Raw genomic sequence first — 21,157 nt, 5'->3', positions numbered from 1 at the left:
TGGAGAGAGGGAAAATGACTTACATAGTTTATTTTGACTTTGGAGTTCGTGAGCTTTAGAAAGCACACTAAAACACATCCATAAGATTATTTTTTAACGTTGAACAAACAACATTCAACAGTCCCTTCATTAGGTTTAGTCCTGCTTCATTTGAGATTTATGGGAAGACAAAAAAAAAAAGTTTGACAGTTTAAAACAGTTCTGAGTAACTGAGACGTGTGCTAATGTAAACCGCAGTGACATTATTAGGAAAAATAAATGTTAAAGGGATAATTCACTAAAAAAAAAAAAAAAAAAAAGTGTCATTTATTCACCCTCATGTTGTTCCAAACCTATTTCTTCAATGAAACAAAACATGAAACGGAAAAAAATATATATTTTCTGGCAATACAAATAAAGTCAATGGGATCCAGTTTCGACTTCACTGTACGGACAAAAAAAGGTGAATCATTTTTTTAAATACCTTGTTTTCCGTAAAAAAACATACAATTTAGGAATGACATGAGGGTGAACTGATAACAAAACTTTAATTTTTTGGGTGACCTATCCATCATGCATTCATCATCCTTGGAGCTGTCGTCATGTGCTGACGACTCTGATCTTACAAACCCATCTCACACATATCCACACTCGTGCACTCAGTGTCGTCTGTCTCTGGAGGTGTTGCTACGGCTCTGTGAGCGTCTGCTCCCCCCTGCAGTTTTGGAGTCGCTACCGTAGACTCTGTGGCTGTCTCTCCTCTTTTCTGCCTCTCTGCCCCTTTCTCTCTCTCTTTCCTTCCCTCTGTCTGTCTCTCCCTCAGTTGAACGTCTCACAACACCTGCATTCCCACCCTCTCTGTCACGTCCTTTTGCTCGCTCTCTCCGTTCTTCTTGTTTTTTGTCCTCTTCCTCCTGGAGTTCCTTCCTCCTCTTCTCTCGCTCCTTTATGCGCTCAGAACGCTCCAGAGCTCTTTGTGTTGCCTGGGAAAAAATCAAGGGCTTAATTTAAGAAAAGAGTGCTCTGTGTGACTTAGACTAGAGGAAGCCATCCTAACCTGTTCGTCTGTGAGGGGTAACCAGTATATACAGGGAGCTGCTTTAGTTTTGTGGAACAGGTCATCAAGAAGCTTTACAGGAGGCTCTTCTGGTTTATCTGGAAAACACAGGGGGAGACAATGTCAAATTAAGTCAAAATAGAAGAAAAATTTACATTAAACATTTCACAAGATTTAGTTTTCCTCACCTTTCTTCTCGGTTCTCTTCTCTTTGCTCTTGCCTCTCTCTCTGCGTCTTCGCTCCCGCGAACGTGACCTTCTCGTTCTGTCTCGGTCATCCTTCCCGAAGTCCTTGATTTTATCCCGGTCCCACTCCCGCTCAGAACGTGTCCTCTCTCTCCTCTCCATCGCTCTTTCCCTCTCTGCCCACTGGTCTCTCACAGCTGAAGCTCCTCTGTCTCGCTCTCTTTCTCGCTCCTTCTCTTTTTCGTGATTTGCAGGTGGAAGTGGGTGATGGGCGGCAGGGCGGGCTGAAGTTCCTGAGGCGTGAGGGTCATGACCTTCAACTGCACGGGCACTGGACACCAGACCTTTATGAAAGTCCAACTGGAGATGGAAAAAAAAATAAAAAATGAGAAGGGTGTAAAGTTTGAATATAATATGGGAACATGAGAATGCCTGACAGCAAAGAAAGCAAATGAGGTAGATTTGTGCAAACTTTTCAGACCTCATCCTGCTCGCAAAAATCCACACGTAGTACTTTGGGATTACTTGTAGGCCATTTCACACCATGCAGTGCTTCTCGAGTGGCCACAGCTTCCTCTACAGTGGAGTACTGAGAGAGAGCATGACAGAATGGAGGTTAAAAGAAAACTAAAGGCATCATGTGGCACAATATAATATCTCTAATGAACAATGAGATTATATCACAAGAGAATAAACAATACAAAATGAATCAAATACACTACTGTTCAAAAGTTTGGGGTCAGTACGATTAAGTATTTTTTTAAGATTTATTTTTCATACAAGTCTTATATATGCTCACCAAGGCTACATTTAAACAAACATACAGAAAAACACAGTTATAGTGAAATATTTTAATATTTATCCATTTAAATATTTTTCACAATTTTCACCGTCATGTTTGGTCAATTTGTGTCCTTGCTGGTAAAAAACATTTCTTTCAAAAACAAAATTTTACTGATTCCAAACTTTTGAACTGTAGTGTAATCATAGAAATAATAATAATAATAACAACAATTATAACTTACTGTGACATAGCAGTGAGATTTGATCTTATCGATCCAGAAACCCTCCTCCACCAATTTACCTGTCCGATTTAACAACTCCTTCAACTGTCCTAAGGTGAAAGGTCGCACCTACAGAGAAAAAGTTCAGATCAGGGGTCAAAAAAGCAGCAAAACCTCTAGACTCAATCTCAAAACATATCTGATCTCAAGTACTATGTTGCTCAGAAGAAACTGAAGAGGTCAGGGGCAATATTCAGTGTCTCTCACACATTGGTTTTCCAATGTATACACTGTAGATTTTCCAAAAGGCTTTGACTTCATTGAATAAACATGATCACTGTACGTTTCAAAGTCAAAACGCGGCACGGGTGTTTTTATATGAATGTATCTTTGTAGGGAACCGATTGTCTTCAGAAAAGTTTTGATGTCCTTCTCATTTAATATTTAGCGCAGCGCTGCTTTGTTTACAGCCGTTACCAGGGAAACTGCTATTTCCGCTGCTCCTAAAGCATCTCCTGCTGGCAGAGAGTGAATTTGCATTTTCAATCAGCCCGTCTGCTGTTTTATATTTACATTATATACACATGTATATTTCCCCCAGGGGAAGTGCCGCCACACATAGAGGGTAAGTCTGTGGAAAACACTGATATTCATACAGTCAAATTATTTTATATTCAAATTACATCCCAACATTATAGCGAGACACTGAGCAGTGAAATGAGCAGCGTGATCTAGTGCTTACCAGGTTGTAGACGTGTATGATGTTGGAGGTTTTTCCACGAGGAGGAGAGAGCTGGCGACCCGACCGTATGGGATCATCAATAGTTATGGACACGCCTGATTTCTGCTGACTGATGGAGCGGCGCACCAAAGAATCACTGGGAGTGACTGAGAGAGAAAAAAAACTATTATAATCCTGCTTGAAAAACCCCCCAGAGCTCTTTTAAAATATGTTAAGATTATTTTAAATGAATCCAGCAAATCATGGATGGTCACCTTTCTTGGAATCGCCGTCCTGTATTTCCATGGAAGCATCAGGGGAGCTCTCCTGTTTCCTTTGTTTTTCTGTTTCTCCTTTAGTCCACTTCTGCTCTTCTTCTTCATCCTCCTCCTCCTCCATTTCTTTCTGCCCATTCTCATGTCCATCAAGAGGAACAATCTGGACCAAAGTTTAGTGATACAAAAACATTCACTGAATAGCAGAGAGGTTAACAGTGAACTTCAAAAGACGATGGCAAAATGCTTTCCTACAAAAAGAGTCACTCCTAAATCAATAAGCCATTTAACTTTTTAAAATGATTTAAAGCATGTTTAAGTTATTTCTGCTGTATTGTGCAGCAGTCTTATGCACTGGTGTTCATAGTACAAAAGACAAACATTAAAGGGATAGTTCACCCAAAAAAGAAAATTCTGTCATCATTTACTCCAGTAAGAGTTTCTTTCTTTTGTTAAACACAAAAGATGATATTTTGAAGAATGTGGATAACCAAACAGTTAATGGTCTCCACTGACTTCCACAGCATGGGGGGGAAAAAACAAAAACAAATACTATGGAAGTAAATCAGGACCAGCAACTTATCTTTTGTTTAAAGGAGAAGAAATAAATTCATAGAAGTCTGAAGCTTGAGAGTAAGTGACAAAATGTTCATTATTGGGTGAACTATCCCTTTATTATTTGTTTTGTCAGCTACCAGTGCTCACCTGTGTCACTGTGCGTCTGATCTTGAGGCCCTGATCCTCCTCTGGTTCCTCTTGCTCACGAGGCCCGGATGAGTCCTCATCCCCAGAGAGACGCCCCTCATCTGGATGCAGTTCGACCACCGCCTCCTGTAGGGGCTTGATGTCTGGAATTAGTGTCTGTAAGAAAGTTTTGTAGTCAAGTAACAGTGCAAAGTTATGTAAAAATACTCTTACACAGTACTACTACACATAAAACCAATTAATTATGTCCATACTATACAAAGTCCACATATTTAAGAGTTAAATTAAACCTGAGAATACGGCAACACTGAACCTGTACCACTGAATTTCAGGCTGTCAAAAGCAGGTAGTGATTCATCATGTATCTGTTAAGGTAATGTGGGAGCGGTCTTGGATAATTTACCTTCAGCGATTCAGTGGTGATGCTGATTGACGGCTTCTTGGCAGTGACTGCTGTACTTGAACCCCACCTTCTTTTCCTGCTGGCTCCACCCACTGGCTCTGCCTCAGATGACGCAATTTCCGTTTTACCTAGTGCCAAGGAAAATTAATCACAAAATTGCACAACCTAGAAACAGATCCAGCTGTAAATGACTGGTAAAGGAGCATAACAAAGCATATAATTCCTAACTGACCCTGTAACACTTTTTTCATTGGAACGGTAATGCAAATTAATTCAGCTTCTTTAAGCATACAAGAGCATGCTTTATGCATTATGCACATCACATGAAGTTGCAATGGACTGGTTTCAGTGAAGCCACATGATGGGACAGATCCATTTTGGTGGAATTTAATTTATTTTGCACTCTAACCAGAGTTATTTTCACTTTGAAAACTACTTGGTGAGGACAGTATCCTGCCCAATTTACTGGTTAATGTTCTAGATCAACAGGCTTTTTTTTTTTTTTTTTGGAGGAAACGCACAGAATTGGCTCCAGCAACCGGTCAGTGGACAAACGGTAAAAAAAGAAATAACATTTTGAAGACACTTACTGGTCAGAGAGATCTTGCGGGCTGCAAACGATTTTACGGTGGCGCTCTGAAATGAAATAGAGGAGGAGAAACAAGATCCCAGTGGACGTGTGGAGGAAGAGAGACAGAACAAAAAAAGGGACATTGGGAAAAGGAGGGGAATGAGAGAAAGGAGAGGAGGAAAGAACAGATGCACAGCTATCAGTTACACCAATAATGTACAGTTGCTTTGATAAACAGAGGCTTTGAGAATCCCATCATTATTATAAACTGTTTCTGAATAAGTCCCTTATGTTTGCTATTGCTTTAGTTTTTATTTTAACATGACTTCGGCTAACACATGCTTGACCAAATTCCCTACTTTCCCATATATGCTGTAAAATATAGGATTACTAACACCCTCTAACCTCATAGTTAAAGCAATAAACCTTCTTTCCATTTTAAGTTATTTAAAAACAAATACATCTTGGGAAAAAGGGTTTTCCTGGTACCATTGACACCTGATTCCTCTCTGGCTTGGCTATGGCCCAACCGCACAGCAGTGTGCACTGTATCTAGGCAACAAAGGTCCAGTCAGCGGAGGCTGAAGAGTGAGGGTGAGATACGATCACAATTGAGCGTGCTGATTGGCCGGCTGACTGGAACTGCACTTTTTGTTTCAATAGCTGTTTTTGGCTCTTGTGGTGGGAATTGTGATTCAAATGGTCTTTGAAAAAGTCTTTAAAGTTTTTGTTGAATGTTCAGGAAGCAACAGAAGTCTGTGGCAAAAAACTCCTGGTGTCCAGACTGGCTGGGGAGATAGCATCCACACTTTGAACCAATAAGAAACACATGACGTTTGACAAGCCAAAATTCCGGTAATAATCGGTCACAGCATTTTATCATCTGCATCAAGTCCCGTGATGTGTAGGAAAAGAGGGTTTTCCTTTCTTAATGTTTTGCAAAGGGTCTCACTCTGGTGCCATCCACAAGTTCATCTGGGAATTTAGTTGAAATTCTCTGAAAGTTCTCTGAAATATCCCATAAAGTCCATTTGTAGTAAAAGTGTCAAGAGAAGTCCTTTATACATATATATATTTAAAAAAAGTATGGCCGTTGACAAACTGATGAGACAAAACGAAAGGAAAAATAGTTTGTAGTAAATGAGCCCATAATCCTCATTTCATTATCTTAGATTGTTCAACTCACTGAGATCAGTCTACAGGCATGTGAGAAACAGCAGATGTCTGTGTAATGAGTCTCTGCAGATATCAGTTCATTCGTGTACTGAAGTGTGGGTAAAAATAGCAGGCGGCATCAAGACAGCTGTGTTCCCATCATGCTGACAGGAGAAGTCCATCTGATGCTTGCATTTGGCCAGTGTAAACGCTTTGAAAAATGTCTCTGTTGTTAAGCATCATTCTTTCTTTGGCATAATACAACTGGCGCCTCCCCCGTCTAACCAGCTATTTCGGCTTCTCTTAAGCAGTCCCATCAGGAGGCCACATCAGTTTTGTATGACGAGGCAGTGGCCAAAGCTCCAGCAGGTTCCATCAGGCTAAGTATGCAGTGGCGACTCTGGGGGCCTAGTTCAGGTACAGCCGAGACGCTTGGGCATAGCGGGGCAGGTGATGGAGGTGGTAGAGGAGAAGAGGTGGTGGCAGTATGCAGGTACCAGTATGAGCAATGGAAGAGGGGAGGGCACCTTCACAACAAAGCAATCAATGGGATTTTAAACCACAAAACAGTCATACTACCAGATCCAGAGATAAAAAGAGTAAGGCAACAAGAGTGAGAGAGACAGGCGCAGAGAGAGAGAGCAAGAGAGAGAGAGAGAGAGAGAGAGAGAGAGAGAGAGAGAGAAATAGCTGGAAAAAGAGATGACAGAGAGAGACTAGAGCCTAGATCTCAAACTACATGTTGCCAGGGTTTTATTCTGCTCACTACAACTCAAATACACACTGCACTGTTGAACTAAACACTTATGGCACAATATATGATAAGGATTTGTTTTATACAGGGGTGATTTTAGATGTAACTCCTCAAAGAAGGGTTATTAGTCTTGGAACTTCCGAAAAGTTGCCTCTCTAAACTTTAATAAAGCACCACAGTTAAAATTTGTTAAAATCATTTAACAAATAAAAAAATAATTGATCTCATTGATGGATGACTATTTGGCCATTTTAACTTCTCAAAATCTTTTAAGCTACAACAGGATTTACGTTCAATACAAAAAAGTATAAAATCTGAATGTGTTAAACGGCACTTTTAAAATTAGCACCGATTCATCCTTGTTTACACACAATGACCTCAACATTGTCTAATTTCAAACATTATTAGGTATCCACATCCCCCAGACACTGCTGCTATGAAGTGAAAGGAAAAACAGAAGAGGATAATGGCAACAATAGTCTTATATCCAATCCTGAATTAAATCTAAAGACAGACAACAAATTTGAAATCACCTTGACTCCAAAAGTTTCAGCTAGAACTGCCTTACAAACTTCAGTTACCCCAGCCAATATTTAAGAGTTATAGTTTCCACTGGTTCTTTGTTCTGTGGGCCTTCTTACCTCCTCTGGGCGGGTGTTGATGGAATCTGCCCCCTGGTGGTCAGACTGTTGCATAGCACTCTCTGAATGAGAGCGGCTCTCCATAGCAACTTGGCCTGCAGGCTCAGAGAGAGCTTCCTGCTTTACCTCCCTAGAGAAAGAACAAGAGAAAGAGACAAAGAGAGTGAGGGGTAAGGTGGCTGATGCTGGTTGATCTGTGTCACGCTATAAATAACAGCCTGGCTAAATGACTCTCACTGCCAGCATCACACATACATACATACATACATAAGCTGGTATATGCCATGGTAATAAAACTTGAAAACATTAAGGGAAAACCAAATACATGTGTATCTTTTTAAATGAGCAACCCAGGTCCGTATACACCAGGACAAGTCAACTCCAGTCCTGGAGGGCCAGTGATCTGCGTAGTTTACTTCCAACCCTTATCCATAGTCAAGAGATATCGCCTACGGCTGATGCCTTTGATGATAAAACGCAAATTATTTTTTATTATTATTATCAGGCTAGTAATACCATCTAATTAATATCAGAGCTTATTTGCACCACATTTCTTTTTCTGCATTTTTACAGTGTTGCTTGTTATAACCAATCCCACACGATTCCGTTGAGTTTATGAATGCAATGGCCAATCAGAGGTGTTCAGATAAGTCATCGTTGAAACACCAGAGTTTTGTTGTTCAGTGTGCGTTCGCTGACTGAATTCTGCTCTTTCGCATAGATGTACAGAAGTGCAGCTGTATGTGCGAAGTATGTATAAGAGATTTATTCATCATACAGTGTTGATAGCGTCAGTGATTATAACGGGAATGTTTTTTAAAGTAAATAAACTCGCACTAGACTGCAGTCACTGATGTTCTTTCTGATAATGCTAATGTTCTTTGCTCGTTTTCTGTGCTGCTGTTTGAATAACTGAGGAAATGTAAGAATTATTAGTAGCAACTTACAATGTTTCTATTAAATTGTTTTGTAAAATACCAATTCAGTCATATTAAAAATATTTTATGAAAAGACATCTTAACATTAGGCTCCTATTAGTCTTAGCCTGGACTTCACTTTCCGGCTATGAAACGAAGTAAATAATTAAATAAATTAGCATAATATTGTGTATCAGCGTATGGAGCATTTCGCCCAACACTAGTAACATAACTGCAAAAAGATTAACGACAGGAATATAAATGCAGTGCATTTATGAATCACGATACCACCAATATGTAGTACAATATATATAGTAAAATCTCAGCATGTTAATAACAATGTATCATTGTATGCTAAGCATGCTGTTTCAATGCATCAAGGTCTTTAATAATACAAAAGATACAATAAAAATCAAGCAAATGGCCCCCTTGAGGTTCTGCTTGTGGCCCTTGAGCTTTCCATCAAATAAACTTCCACTACTGAGGGGCATCACAGTCCAAATACACTACAGTTCAAAAGTTTGGGGAGAGTTTTTAAAGAAATTAAGACTTTTATTCAGCAAAGATACATTAAATTGATCAAAAGTGACAGTAAAGGAGAAATGTACAATGCTACAGAAGATATCTATTTCAAATAAATGCAGTTCTTTTTAACTTTGTTCAAAAATCCTGAAACAACTAGCACCATTTTCAATATTGATAATAAGAAAAGTTTATTGAGCACTAAATGAGCAGAATAATTTCTGAAGGATCATGTGACACTGAAGACTGGAGAAAGGACTGCTGAAAATTCAGCTGTTCCATTATAGGAATAAATGACATTAAAATATATTAATATAGTTACCCAAGTTATTTAGACTTCTTAAAAATAAATAAATAACCTTACCGATGCCAAACGTATGAAAAAGTAGTGTACATCCGATGACCTTCACAACCAATCATCAGCTATCACAATAATAAAACTGTTTAAACGCATAACAGACTTGCCTGAATTGTATGCAAAACTTTTGATGTTAACAATGTTAAACCATGGCAAACAAAGCGCTGACAGGGGAAAAGATTCACTAGCTCCTGACATTCCCATACCTACAGGTGATTTATCACATTCATTGTTCTATAGATAACCAATCCATCTCTCTCACACATAAACACACACCTGTGCAGCACACCTTGGCACCGTGGTCTCTAGAGACACAACAGCCCTGATGCCATTTGCTCGAAGGAGGAAAAACTGCCTCTGGGTTCTCAGAACACAAGGCTTTCCCTTTGTATTAAAGCAGTCAACACATGCTGAGGGGAAGGGGGACGGGTAGCCAGATCCCTCATGGACAAAAAAGCCAAGTGCTTAGAATACTTAACATTTACACATGAATGCAAATCTGGCAAGCACCAAGAGGAAAACCTGAAAGACAGCCTCAAACTGAACTACAGTAGCCTCAAGAGTTCATTTTCCATGCATTAAGACGCTTTGTAACAGTTAATGTAGAATACTGCATTCGGACTGATTTTGTCGGACTGGTATTTTTTAAAGGGTGATCTCTTTAGCTTAAAACACATTTCTGGTATTTTCCGTCACTGATGTCATTGCTCACTAGGGAACATCCCCTTTCCCCTTGAGAACTTTCAATACCTAGCATATGAATACCATATGATTTGCTTTCCTTCAAAGAAAATAGTTGAAACCTAATACACAGCTCTATGCGGACCACAACTTCTCATTTGGATCACGAAACTTACCTTACCACACTATTAATTTTAGCATTAATAACAGGTTTACTACGCCTAACTGCTTACATAAATTGTTACGCTGTTAAATGGGCTTAAGTGAAATGTAAGCGGAGTTGACATTGTTTTATCCATAAGATTGTTGCAACCTTTTTCAAACAGGCCATCGTGGACACGGTATCTCAATTACTAATTTAAGACAACATGCATCTCTCATGACTAATAATGCCCGAGAATTGCCCACATCTTTAATGAACCCAAGTGCCTGAACAATATCCCCTGCCCCAACATCATGACGAAAACGTCTGCGTTTCAAAATCTACTGGTACCCATATCAAAAGCATTTTTGGGCATCATATGTGCCGTCTGATTCAATCCGATCATTATGACGCCAAAAATGCTGCCTAGGTAGGCAGCTCACTGGGTCTTAATACACAGCTAAAAGCGCTGTCGAGACAGCATCTAAAATGAAATAAAACTATATTTCGTTTCACATTTAACTAAAGACAATACAGGGACCACCGTACAAACACAACCGCTCGATCGCTTAAGCTCATATTATAAATGTCTATCACCTAAACGATGTGTCGACCCAGCCCTGGAGGGTATTTCTAGAAACCACCTCTCCCTCTCTCAAACCTTACCCGTTTTTGTTGCCGTCCGACAGCATAATGTCAGGCTGTAACCGGGACGCGACGGCCGTTTATAGCGGTTCTGCGGGTCAAAGATGCGTAGGAAGAAATGTGAGAAGCGGACGCGCACCAAGGCTGTTTTCTCTCTCTCTCTCTCTCTTGTGCAATGCGTCGGTATAGTCACGGCGGCGCTCACAGAGCAGCCATATTGAGTAGCGCTAGGGGAAGTATGAGAAGTACAAGCAGGACCCCTCCTCCAAGGCCACGCCGGTGTATAGGCTGTCGTACAGAACGCCTGATTAAAAATACAACCGCCTTTATATTCCATATTCCAAACAGTCAAATTAACTATTACGTGGACGGGTTATACATTTTGTTTAGATAAGATACACTAATCATTTTCTAACTCTTGGTTTCTTACATTTAAAATAAACATCTAATTTGGTTTAGTTTTTACCCAAAAATGATAATTCCGTCATTATTCATTTTTATATACACCATTTATCATTTTCTCACCTTCGTGTGGTTCCAAACCTATATACATTTCTTGTGCAGGAAAAACGTTCTTTCTTCTGCAAAAAATGTTGACAACCAAACCGTTTTGTCTATTGTGTGGACAAAATAAATGCACCGAGACATTTCTTAAAATATTTTCTTTTATGATCCACTGAAGAAAGAAAACCATACAGGTTTGGAATGACATGTGAGTAAATGAGACAATATTAATTTTGTGGGTGAATTATCCCTTTAAGAATTGTCTTATTTCTGCATACATTTACATTAATTGTGATCAGCTTTTGTGCGATTTTTTCCATTTTCAAATTTCCTCCAAACTGATGATGACTGATCCACACTTACTGGAAACATTTGGTTGCTGTTCTGCTGCTAAAAGGGGTTACACCAGATACTGAAAAGCATTTTGCTTAATACATTATATATCTCCACTTATTCGTTTTATCTGGTTCTCTATATTTGGTCACATGACTTTAAGAACTGATCACAATGTAGGTCAAATTCACACAGAAATACTTTTAGATTCTTCTTTAGTTCATTTGGTTTAGTTTTTACCCAAAAATGATAATTCCGTCATTATTCATTTTTATATACACCATTTATCATTTTCTCACCTTCGTGTGGTTCCAAACCTATATACATTTCTTGTGCAGGAAAAACGTTCTTTCTTCTGCAAAAAATGTTGACAACCAAACCGTTTTGTCTATTGTGTGGACAAAATAAATGCACCGAGACATTTCTTAAAATATTTTCTTTTATGATCCACTGAAGAAAGAAAACCATACAGGTTTGGAATGACATGTGAGTAAATGAGACAATATTAATTTTGTGGGTGAATTATCCCTTTAAGAATTGTCTTATTTCTGCATACATTTACATTAATTGTGATCAGCTTTTGTGCGATTTTTTCCATTTTCAAATTTCCTCCAAACTGATGATGACTGATCCACACTTACTGGAAACATTTGGTTGCTGTTCTGCTGCTAAAAGGGGTTACACCAGATACTGAAAAGCATTTTGCTTAATACATTATATATCTCCACTTATTCGTTTTATCTGGTTCTCTATATTTGGTCACATGACTTTAAGAACTGATCACAATGTAGGTCAAATGTACACAAATACTTTTAGATTCTTCTTTAGTTATAACTTTGTAGTGTCACTTCAGAAATCTTGTTCAATAGACCCTGGGATCTAAAAACATTACTAGTATATAAAATAACGAGAAATTTATTAGGATGTTGTTGGTTTCATTTCTAATTATTCATCAGAATTGGTGGCCTATGCCCTAGTCAGGGCCACGGGTATAAAGAAAAAGACTTTGCAATTCTGTCACCAATCTGTGCACAACAATGATTGGACAGTAAGTGTATCATAAAATCTAATGGCTCTTCACACTGCATTTTTAACATTACTGAAGACATTACCCAATATAGCATTATTTCCCCTACATGTCATTAATAAGAATAAAGAGAAAAAGACCAAGGAGGACTTCCATCTGCTGGATGTCCTGGTGAGAAGCCCTGAATGAGGCCAAATGGGCAATCTCACTAAACTATGCATGACAACAGACAGCAGCGTTTTAGCTCATGCACTTCTGAGCTCACACATACTGGGTGGTCCTGCATTTAGACAAATTTCTGTGATTCCAAAGATGGCAAATGGGAGACAATGGTTATGAAAATCAGTGAAGTGTGAAAGACAATTAGAAATGTGTGTGACTTGAATGGCAAGCATCCCACACATTTTGACCAATGAACTTCTGTGACTGTTCCAGTTATTTGAGCTTAGTGGAAATTCATTTAAAAAACATTACACAGATTAAATATGTAGAGAGCATACACAGAAAAAACATTTATCATAAAACATATTTTCCTGGTTTTTGCATGATCATTGAAAGCAAGGAGTTTTTTTTGCATTACATTACATAAATACAGGTATAGTAGGAACAGATAGACATTAAATTATTTTTCTTAAATGACAGATGACCAGAACAAAGTCAAAAAGGGAAAATATATTCTGTCTGAGAATTCATTTTAATTGCATTTTATTTTATTTACAGCTTATTAATAAATAAGCTGAATGTTTGGATTGAAACACACTGAAAGCATTGTGTTTTTGTACCTGTACAAGGCAATGTAACTAGAGGTTGACCGATTTTACCGATAGCTAGGTTGGACCACACTGGCCGATACAGATTAATAAACTGATCTTATTAATCAACCGTTTAAAAAAAAAATTGTGCTTTACTATTAAGCCAAAAAAAAGAACCATACTTTATAAACAAATAAAAATATTAATATTAAATATTAATTATATATTGATCATTAAAGTTAGTTCATAGTTCATTAACGTTAAAAGAAGCAACTTCAAAATTTAAAAATGTATTAGCAGTTATTGAAATTAAACACTTAACTAGATGGCCATCTTTAAATCTATACACAAAGGCCATAGCATTGAAATTACATCCATTTGGATATTGTATGTATACTCTCACACTTTAATTGCTTCTATTCTAGAACGTGATGATTATCTAATCAAAATAACAAAATATGGCAGTCGCACCCGAGGCAAAAAGCACAGTGCCGCGCAGACAACTCGCAGGTATCAGGGATCTCACACACACACCTGACGAGTCACGTTCAGTTCAAGCGGCGGTCTAAAACAGTTTATTTAAATCACCAAACGGGTAAAAGTTAACTTGAAGAATGATCAAAAAAGTGGCATAGATGAGTTTGAAGTTCAGTGTTAAACGGAAAGAGAAAGCGCGATCTATATTATAGCTCTCTATAGGAATCATACAGACTTTACTAGAGCCATAGAAAGACAAATGTTTCGCTGAAAAAATGCACAATTTTACCATCTAGGGTAAAGTCATTATGTACATTAACAACAATTTGGGACAAATATAATGTAATTTAATGGAAAACTGTGTGAATGGTGCTCTGTTGCGTGGCAGGATTTCTGTTGGCTGAATGAACATACCTATATAATTAATTAATAATAATTATTCAATATCAATTTGCATTCTCATTTCACGGCTTTAAATCTGCAACTTCGCTGGATAACATGCATTAATGTGACAGCTGGATATAAACTAATGCAGATGGATGGGAACAAGCGTGACATTAACTCTTTCCCCGCCAGCATTTTTGAAAAAAGTTGCCAGCCACCGCCAGCGATTTTGATGATTTTCACTCAAATTTGATGCCTCCAGTATATTTTGCTGTATGAATATGCAATACACCAAAATAAAGATCAGAGCCTCTACTTTTAAACAAGAAAATCCATTTTATTCTAGCTTAAAGCATTCTTTTTTTTTTTTAATCAACACTTAAATATAGGTAGGTTTCATAAAAATGCATAATTTTTAGCAAAAAGGTGAGAAAAATCACATTATCAAAAACTACATCTGGATAAATATTCAGTACGATTATCAAAGCATAAATCCAGTAAATCGCTTCCATCAACACCTCCAAAGATTGCACAGACATATTCCACTTCCTGGATCAACATTTTACTCTGTAACATTATGCAGTTTTCATTTATATGCTGTCTATTGCTGATGGTCGCATTATTTTTCATATGCATCTGTTTACATAAGAGATCACTCGTTTCTCCATCCTGTTCACGTGTTTTTTTTGTTCGGGTTTTGTACTCTTTCAGAAGATGCGTAATAGCGCCCCTGAGTATATAACAGTGAAAACACGGAAAGCCATAAAAACTCATCTTTGGCGGGGAAGCGTTTTCTTGTAAAAGGCGAGATAACTCGTCAATGGCGGGGAAAGAGTTAAGCATTTGCGTCAGACTTGCATGTGTTTTGGTCACATTGTTTTGACCATTTGAGGTGCTGCTAATGTTTGCATCCTCTCAGCCTTGATAGCAAACATACTGCTGTCCTTTCTCCACTAATGCAGCATCTAGTCAACAAATTAATTACCAAGTAATGATGTGAAAACATGTACTATATTATACTGTTTCGTTGTGTTTTAAATCTTGTGTCTGAAGTGTCCAGTGCAGTGTCATGGGTCAAAACAAACAGCACGTCGGTTCAGTGATTCCACCTCTAAAGGCCACTCTTGCTCTCGTACTGTATAATGACAGCAGCTCAGCCACTCCAGCAGCAGACGGAACCCGGAAAAACCATCGGCATGGATTTTTGCAGATAGTTCCAGCGATCAACTATCTGTGCCGATTAATCGGCAAAACTGATACATTGGTCGACCTCTAAATGCAACGGTGTGTATGAAATACTTTACTGACCTTGAAGATTGAGCCTTTTTTTCTTTTTGAACATCTTTTCTTCTGTTCTCTTCCTTGTCCTGGTTTGGAGTAAATACATTTTCATCAAAATTCATATCAACAATGACTTCATTCCATTATGTACTTTTTATTATTTCTATGAACCCGCTCTCTGTTTGTCCTCAGATCACACTACCAGTGTGAGAAGTTGTGCTGAACTCATGTACACCCAGTCAGACTGGTGCATCAGTATTAGCATGGCAGGCTCATCATCAGAACACAGCAAAGTTAGAAGTAACCAACAGAATTAAAATACATAGGTTTGATAAGCCAGTTACACACCTTCTTTTGGCTGGGTGGGCTGGATTTGTCCTGTGAAGGAGAGCTTGAAGAGTGAGAGGATGATGATTCTGAATCAGTGTCAGATGATGGTGTCTGACTTGGCATTGATGAGCGTCGTCCATGACCTTTTTCTCTCCGTGAACGGTCTCTTGTTTCATCCATTTCTCCTTCTTCAAATGTAGAGTGTGCCGATTTGAGGGCCTTTTCACTTTCTTCTGCTGGTTTAGGTGGCTTTTTCTCTAGAACTTTCACTTCTTTGTCTTCCTCGTGTTTTGATTCAGAAATCATTGTAGAGGCCTCCGTCTCCATAGCAATATCCTCAGAGCACTTCGGTGATGTGAGGACTGACACCTGCTCAGGTTTGGAGGATGACGTAAGTGAATCAGGTGGTGGAACCTCTGAGAAAATGTGTGGACTTCTAGGTGGGAAAGTGGTGGGTGACGTCAAATGGAATGGTGCAGAAGTCTCATCCACTTTCTCATTTTCTTTTTCCTCACTTTTTTGCTCATCTCTCTCCATCTCAGAGTCTTGAGCATCTTGTTGAGCAGGGGGCATTGTGGGTACTGACACAGACACCTCTGACCCGAGAAGCTGCTGAGCTGAGTCTTGCACTTCTGCTTTACCATCTTCCTGCTTTTCAACTTCCATCTCTCCTCCCTCAACCTCTACCTTCTGTGCACCATCAAACATACCCTCAGATTCCATTTTGCGGACCAGCAGGCTAAGTGGTCCAGGTCTGCGTGTGGATGGGGGTTCTGGGCTGCTGGATCTAGAACTGGAGCTGGACTCCTGTCTTTTGAGGGATGGAGGAGAGACCATGCCTGCCCCTGGAGCAGCAACTTCTGCTAGGTCTGCTGGCTCATCTTGGTCACGTGGGCTCTGTTTGGGAGTGTCAGGCAGCGGGAAAGACAGCTCTGGAGGTGGAGATGGGGGAGGAGTAGGTTGACGGAGCTGCAGAGGCGGCTGGTGGACTGGTTGAGGCTGGGGAGGGATGTGCTGTGGTGGCTGAAGCTTTCGGCGGGATCGTTGGGGGGCTGCAGCTGGTGGAGTCTGAACAGGAGGAGTCCGGATGCTCTTTTTCCCATGTGAGGTAGGACCCCACTCATCATCATCTTCACTGTCATCATCATCCTCATCATTATCATCACTATCAACTTGAGCACAAGCTGCAGCCCTAGCGGAACGGCTGAGCTGCAACACTGAATGGGCAGGACCTGCTTCGACCGGGGCAGTTCCCTCTCTCTCTTGTGAACGGGGCATCATGAGAGGCAGGCCTTGACGCTCAGGTTGTCCAACCACGCGCACAGACAAGGAGGCAACTGCACGTGGAGGAGAGGGTGTTGCGACCTCCTCGTGGCCATGAGGGAAAGAAGGATGCCATATCCTTCCAGCTTTAATGTCAGGTGACTCTTGTGACACTGGAACAGGGCCTGTATCCAACCTATGTGATCCCATTAACCCAGGGTCCTGTGGCAACCCTCCTCCACCCGCCTGGGTTGCGGACAGATGAGAGTGTATGATGTGATGCTGAAAAAACAAATGTAATTAAAACAAATGTAAATGAAAGATCAAACACGTACATAAAAGCTGAGCAGATGTTCCCAGACCTTCAATTTCGAATTATTTATTCAGTAGTGATAATGTAATGTAATCTAATAAGCAATCAGAGTATGACTGCTTAACAGTCCATGAAAACTGCCTAGTATTTCCTCAGAGCACACTGCAAGTGTGAGAAGTTTAGTTGAACTCACTTACACCCAGAGTGACACAGTCAAACTCTGCTGCATCAGTATTAGCATGACAAGCTCATCATTGGAAATACAACATGAGAATAGCAGACTCTCTACCATTTCTACACGATTGCATACATGTGGTGTGAATTCTGACTGCTTGCATAGAAAACCAATGCTGTCATTGAAGGTAATGTTTGTTCTGGACAGCTGATCTATATTTCTCTAGTACATTACATTCCACAAATCAAATCAGCCTGTGTATTTACTGATCAAATAAATCTGATAGAGGGCACAACTGTACTACTCTAACTATAACTTTTCTTTGCGCAAATATTTAAGTCAGTTTTATACAAATGTGTGTGCTTACTTTCTCTGGCAGAAAAGAAGTGCTATCTTTGGTTGACGTGTGTTCATCCTTCCCAGGGCCAGCAGGACTCTGTGTCTCTGAAAGCAGCATTTTGAAATGGTCATGCACAGAGTTTTTTTGAGGGTGAAAAAAATTTGCATCTACAACTTAAAGTGTCTGAAAATTGAAGGCATACACTCAGGAGAAAGTCAACATCCTTAATGCACAGCAACAATAACACACAGATAAAGAAATTTAATCTAACAAAGAATACCAGCGTTTGACAGCCATTGAAAACCACCTAGTATTTCCTCAGAGCACACTGCAAGTGTGAGAAGATAAGTTAACTCACTTTCACCCAGATAGACTGGTGCATCAGTATTAGCATGGCAGGCTCATCACTGGAAACACCGAATTAGCATAGGAGACTTCAAACATTATGCATCACTGTATGTTAAGAATCTCCGCACAGATGGTGTAGTCAAGTCAGTGTTATAACCTGTGTGTATATGCACATGTGAGTCTGCTTACCATCTGCCTCAGTGGCCTCTCGGGCTTCTCTCTCCAGTCTCTGTCGGAGGAGCTCCTGCTGTTTGGCCAGGTACTGCTTTATAAAGCTGTTCTGACTCATCTCCTCTCCAATCTGACACACACACAGAAAGAAACTCCAATCAAGGTAATCTCATTCACAATTCCTGGAGCCAATAAGCATGACAAACATGCAGTAAGCATGTAATAGATATTCAGAGGCTATGTGTGACATGTTCGTGTGATTAAAATGAACAATTTATTTGAAGCCAGTCTCACTAATTTAATAATGCAATTTTGTATTTTAACATTAAAAAAAATGTATGGATAATCAAGTAAACCCAAGTTGCTTCACTACGTTAAATTTATGGGCATTTTTAAAACATACTAAAAGGCCCTTTATTTACTAAAAAGTATCAACTATCAGTAATAGATTATAGGCTACAGGTTGTGTGCAACAAGTTTTGACCATGTTGATAATTTAGAAGACTAAGAAATTAATGTAAGCTTTATAGATTTTTTTAGGAAGGCAATGTAGTCCAGTTCTACATTTGTTGAAACATCTAAACCACCTAAGACAGTGACTTAAACTATAATTCTACAAATCTATAAATGACACAAACGAGAAGAGAGGGTTACCTGAGAGTTGGGCTGAAGACCAATGTGATGGGTAGATGTGCGTTGGAGATTCTCCAACATAAGAGCCTTCACAAACACAGCAGATGATGCACATCAAAATTACAGCTATAGACAATAGGCCCGACACATCAAACTTAGTAAACAAACAGTAATTTTCGTAAACACTCCGTTTAGGTTCCTAAATCTGCTGGAGCGTGTTGCTTGCGATCCAAACCTATTCAATACACTGTTCGTAAAAAGAAAAGGTCCGAAAGCTTTGAAAAATATCTCGCGACTTACCCGAGCAGCACAACATGACTGCTTGCGATTCGAGACAAGAGTCAGTGTGAAGAATAGGGATGGGCATATCGATCCTAAGTATCGATATATCGATACTGACGCGAGTATCGAAAGTATCGATACTCAAACTAAAAATATCGATACTAAGGTGTGTTTTATTTACCAGTGATTTCGTTTATTTAAAATAATAATAATAATGCGTACTTCACAAACACAGCAGATGATGCACATCAAAATTACAGCTATAGACAATAGGCCCGACACATCAAACTTAGTAAACAAACAGTAATTTTCGTAAACACTCCGTTTAGGTTCCTAAATCTGATGGAGCGTGTTGCTTGCGATCCAAACCTATTCAATACACTGTTCGTAAAAAGAAAAGGTCCGAAAGCTTTGAAAAATATCTCGCGACTTACCCGAGCAGCACAACATGACTGCTTGCGATTCGAGACAAGAGTCAGTGTGAAGAATAGGGATGGGCATATCGATCCTAAGTATCGATATATCGATACTGACGCGAGATGACCATAGTTCAACTGTAGTATTTGTAGATTTGAATCATGTGTAAACAAAAACACATTTGAACCATGTGCAAATAAAAATATAACCTAATAAATTACAATTAAGGCGTATTGAATGTTAAAATGTGTTTTAAAAAAAGTGGTTATCATTACCCATTTTACTCTTAGTAATTTAATAATTTAATACATTTCATCATTTAAAAGTTTAGTTCAGAAGTATCGTATCGGTATCGATATCGACGATACTGCCTTGAAAAATATCGGTATCGTATCGAAAACAAAATAAGTGGTATCGCCCATCCCTAGTGAAGAAGCGTCGTTGAATGAAGTGATTATATTAACGTTAGTTGTGGGAGTGGCATTAGCCTTTCAAATTATTCACTACGTTAGCACATACTTAGCAGATGACTCCGTTAATCTGACAGTTTACCGGTCGGTCGTTATGCTAATTGTCGATGGAAAATAGGAACTGAAAGACAAAGTATCTCACGTGAATGTGATTTTGAACGAGTGAAAGAAGTGTGAAATACTCCGACCCTCTAAAACGCAGCATTTTAAACCAAATTAGTTGAGTGATTTACATAAAATAGCCTATAGGAATTGCCCAAACTTGCTTATCGAGCGTGAGTATCATTTGTAACGTCGTTTTTACATGGTAGAAACGAATGGTTATTTCTACCATGTTTATAAATCTTGTGCAAGGGTCCGACGCGAGACTGGCAAACATGCGGCGCGCGCGGGCACGACGTCAACTCGCCACGACCCTCAGACTGTTTAGAAAACATCGGTATTGCTGTATTATTTAAATTACGTGTTGTAACTGCATAAGTAATGGAAAACAATTGCTGTGCGACACGGTAGACGATTCAAACTAGCCGCACGGACTCGACAAACATTCCCGCTCTCGAAGCAGCGATACTTGGCCTGCCTTTCGGGTCTCGTCTCTTACTCAACTTGTCAGCAAGCGCACGGTTTTAAGCCCGCCCTTTGACCAAACTCACCCCTTTCAGCCGTTTGACAAGTGCATTTTTCTGTCCACTTTTGGCGAGCCCTCTTTGCTCCAGGGCGGCTTTTAAATCCGCCACACGAAGCGAATGAAGCGGTTTGCCGTCTAACGTTACATCCTCGAGTTCCGCCATTTTGCTTCACCCGAGCGCTCGAACTTCTGGGGTTGTGGCTAGAAGGGATACAGCAAAAACCGGAAGCTAACGATACATTTAATTTTCTACCTATTCGATTGTGTTTTATAAACGTCTACACCTACCCCAACCCCAACCCTACCCCTTACA

The 21,157-nt window shown here is 39.5% G+C and overlaps 1 protein-coding gene across 1 annotated transcript; it reads right to left on the bottom strand.

The window, feature by feature from the left end:
* Positions 1-316: 316 nt before the first annotated feature.
* Positions 317-21,042, bottom strand: LOC107588150 (apoptotic chromatin condensation inducer in the nucleus-like). The gene is made up of 17 exons (XM_016276164.1): positions 20,870-21,042; positions 19,069-19,134; positions 18,433-18,544; positions 17,923-17,999; positions 15,823-17,349; positions 15,502-15,560; positions 7,452-7,581; positions 4,921-4,966; positions 4,331-4,458; positions 3,928-4,083; positions 3,223-3,385; positions 2,969-3,114; positions 2,248-2,355; positions 1,704-1,811; positions 1,225-1,582; positions 1,037-1,134; positions 317-962 (listed from the first exon to the last, which is right to left on the bottom strand). Exons 1-17 carry the CDS (start codon positions 21,005-21,007, stop codon positions 639-641), a joined length of 3,744 nt encoding a protein of 1,247 aa, XP_016131650.1. The 5' UTR covers positions 21,008-21,042; the 3' UTR covers positions 317-638.
* Between the last annotated feature and the right edge of the window lie 115 nt (positions 21,043-21,157).

Source organism: Sinocyclocheilus grahami, unplaced genomic scaffold (genome assembly GCF_001515645.1).
Source record: "Sinocyclocheilus grahami isolate Dianchi unplaced genomic scaffold, SAMN03320097.WGS_v1.1 scaffold99.1, whole genome shotgun sequence".
Taxonomy (NCBI): domain Eukaryota; kingdom Metazoa; phylum Chordata; class Actinopteri; order Cypriniformes; family Cyprinidae; genus Sinocyclocheilus; species Sinocyclocheilus grahami.
Note: the sequence above shows the minus strand (reverse complement) of the source record. Positions and strands in the feature narration are given on the sequence as shown.

Excerpts from the sequence above, each read along its gene's own strand:
- LOC107588150 (XM_016276164.1), bottom strand. The coding sequence starts at position 21,007 with ATGGCGGAACTCGAGGATGTAACGTTAGACGGCAAACCGCTTCATTCG. Across the intron at positions 2,356-2,968 it reads TCATACACGTCTACAACCTG|GTGCGACCTTTCACCTTAGG; the intron begins GTAAGCACTAGA and ends TTTTCTCTGTAG. Across the intron at positions 1,135-1,224 it reads GAAGAGAACCGAGAAGAAAG|ATAAACCAGAAGAGCCTCCT; the intron begins GTGAGGAAAACT and ends TGTGTTTTCCAG.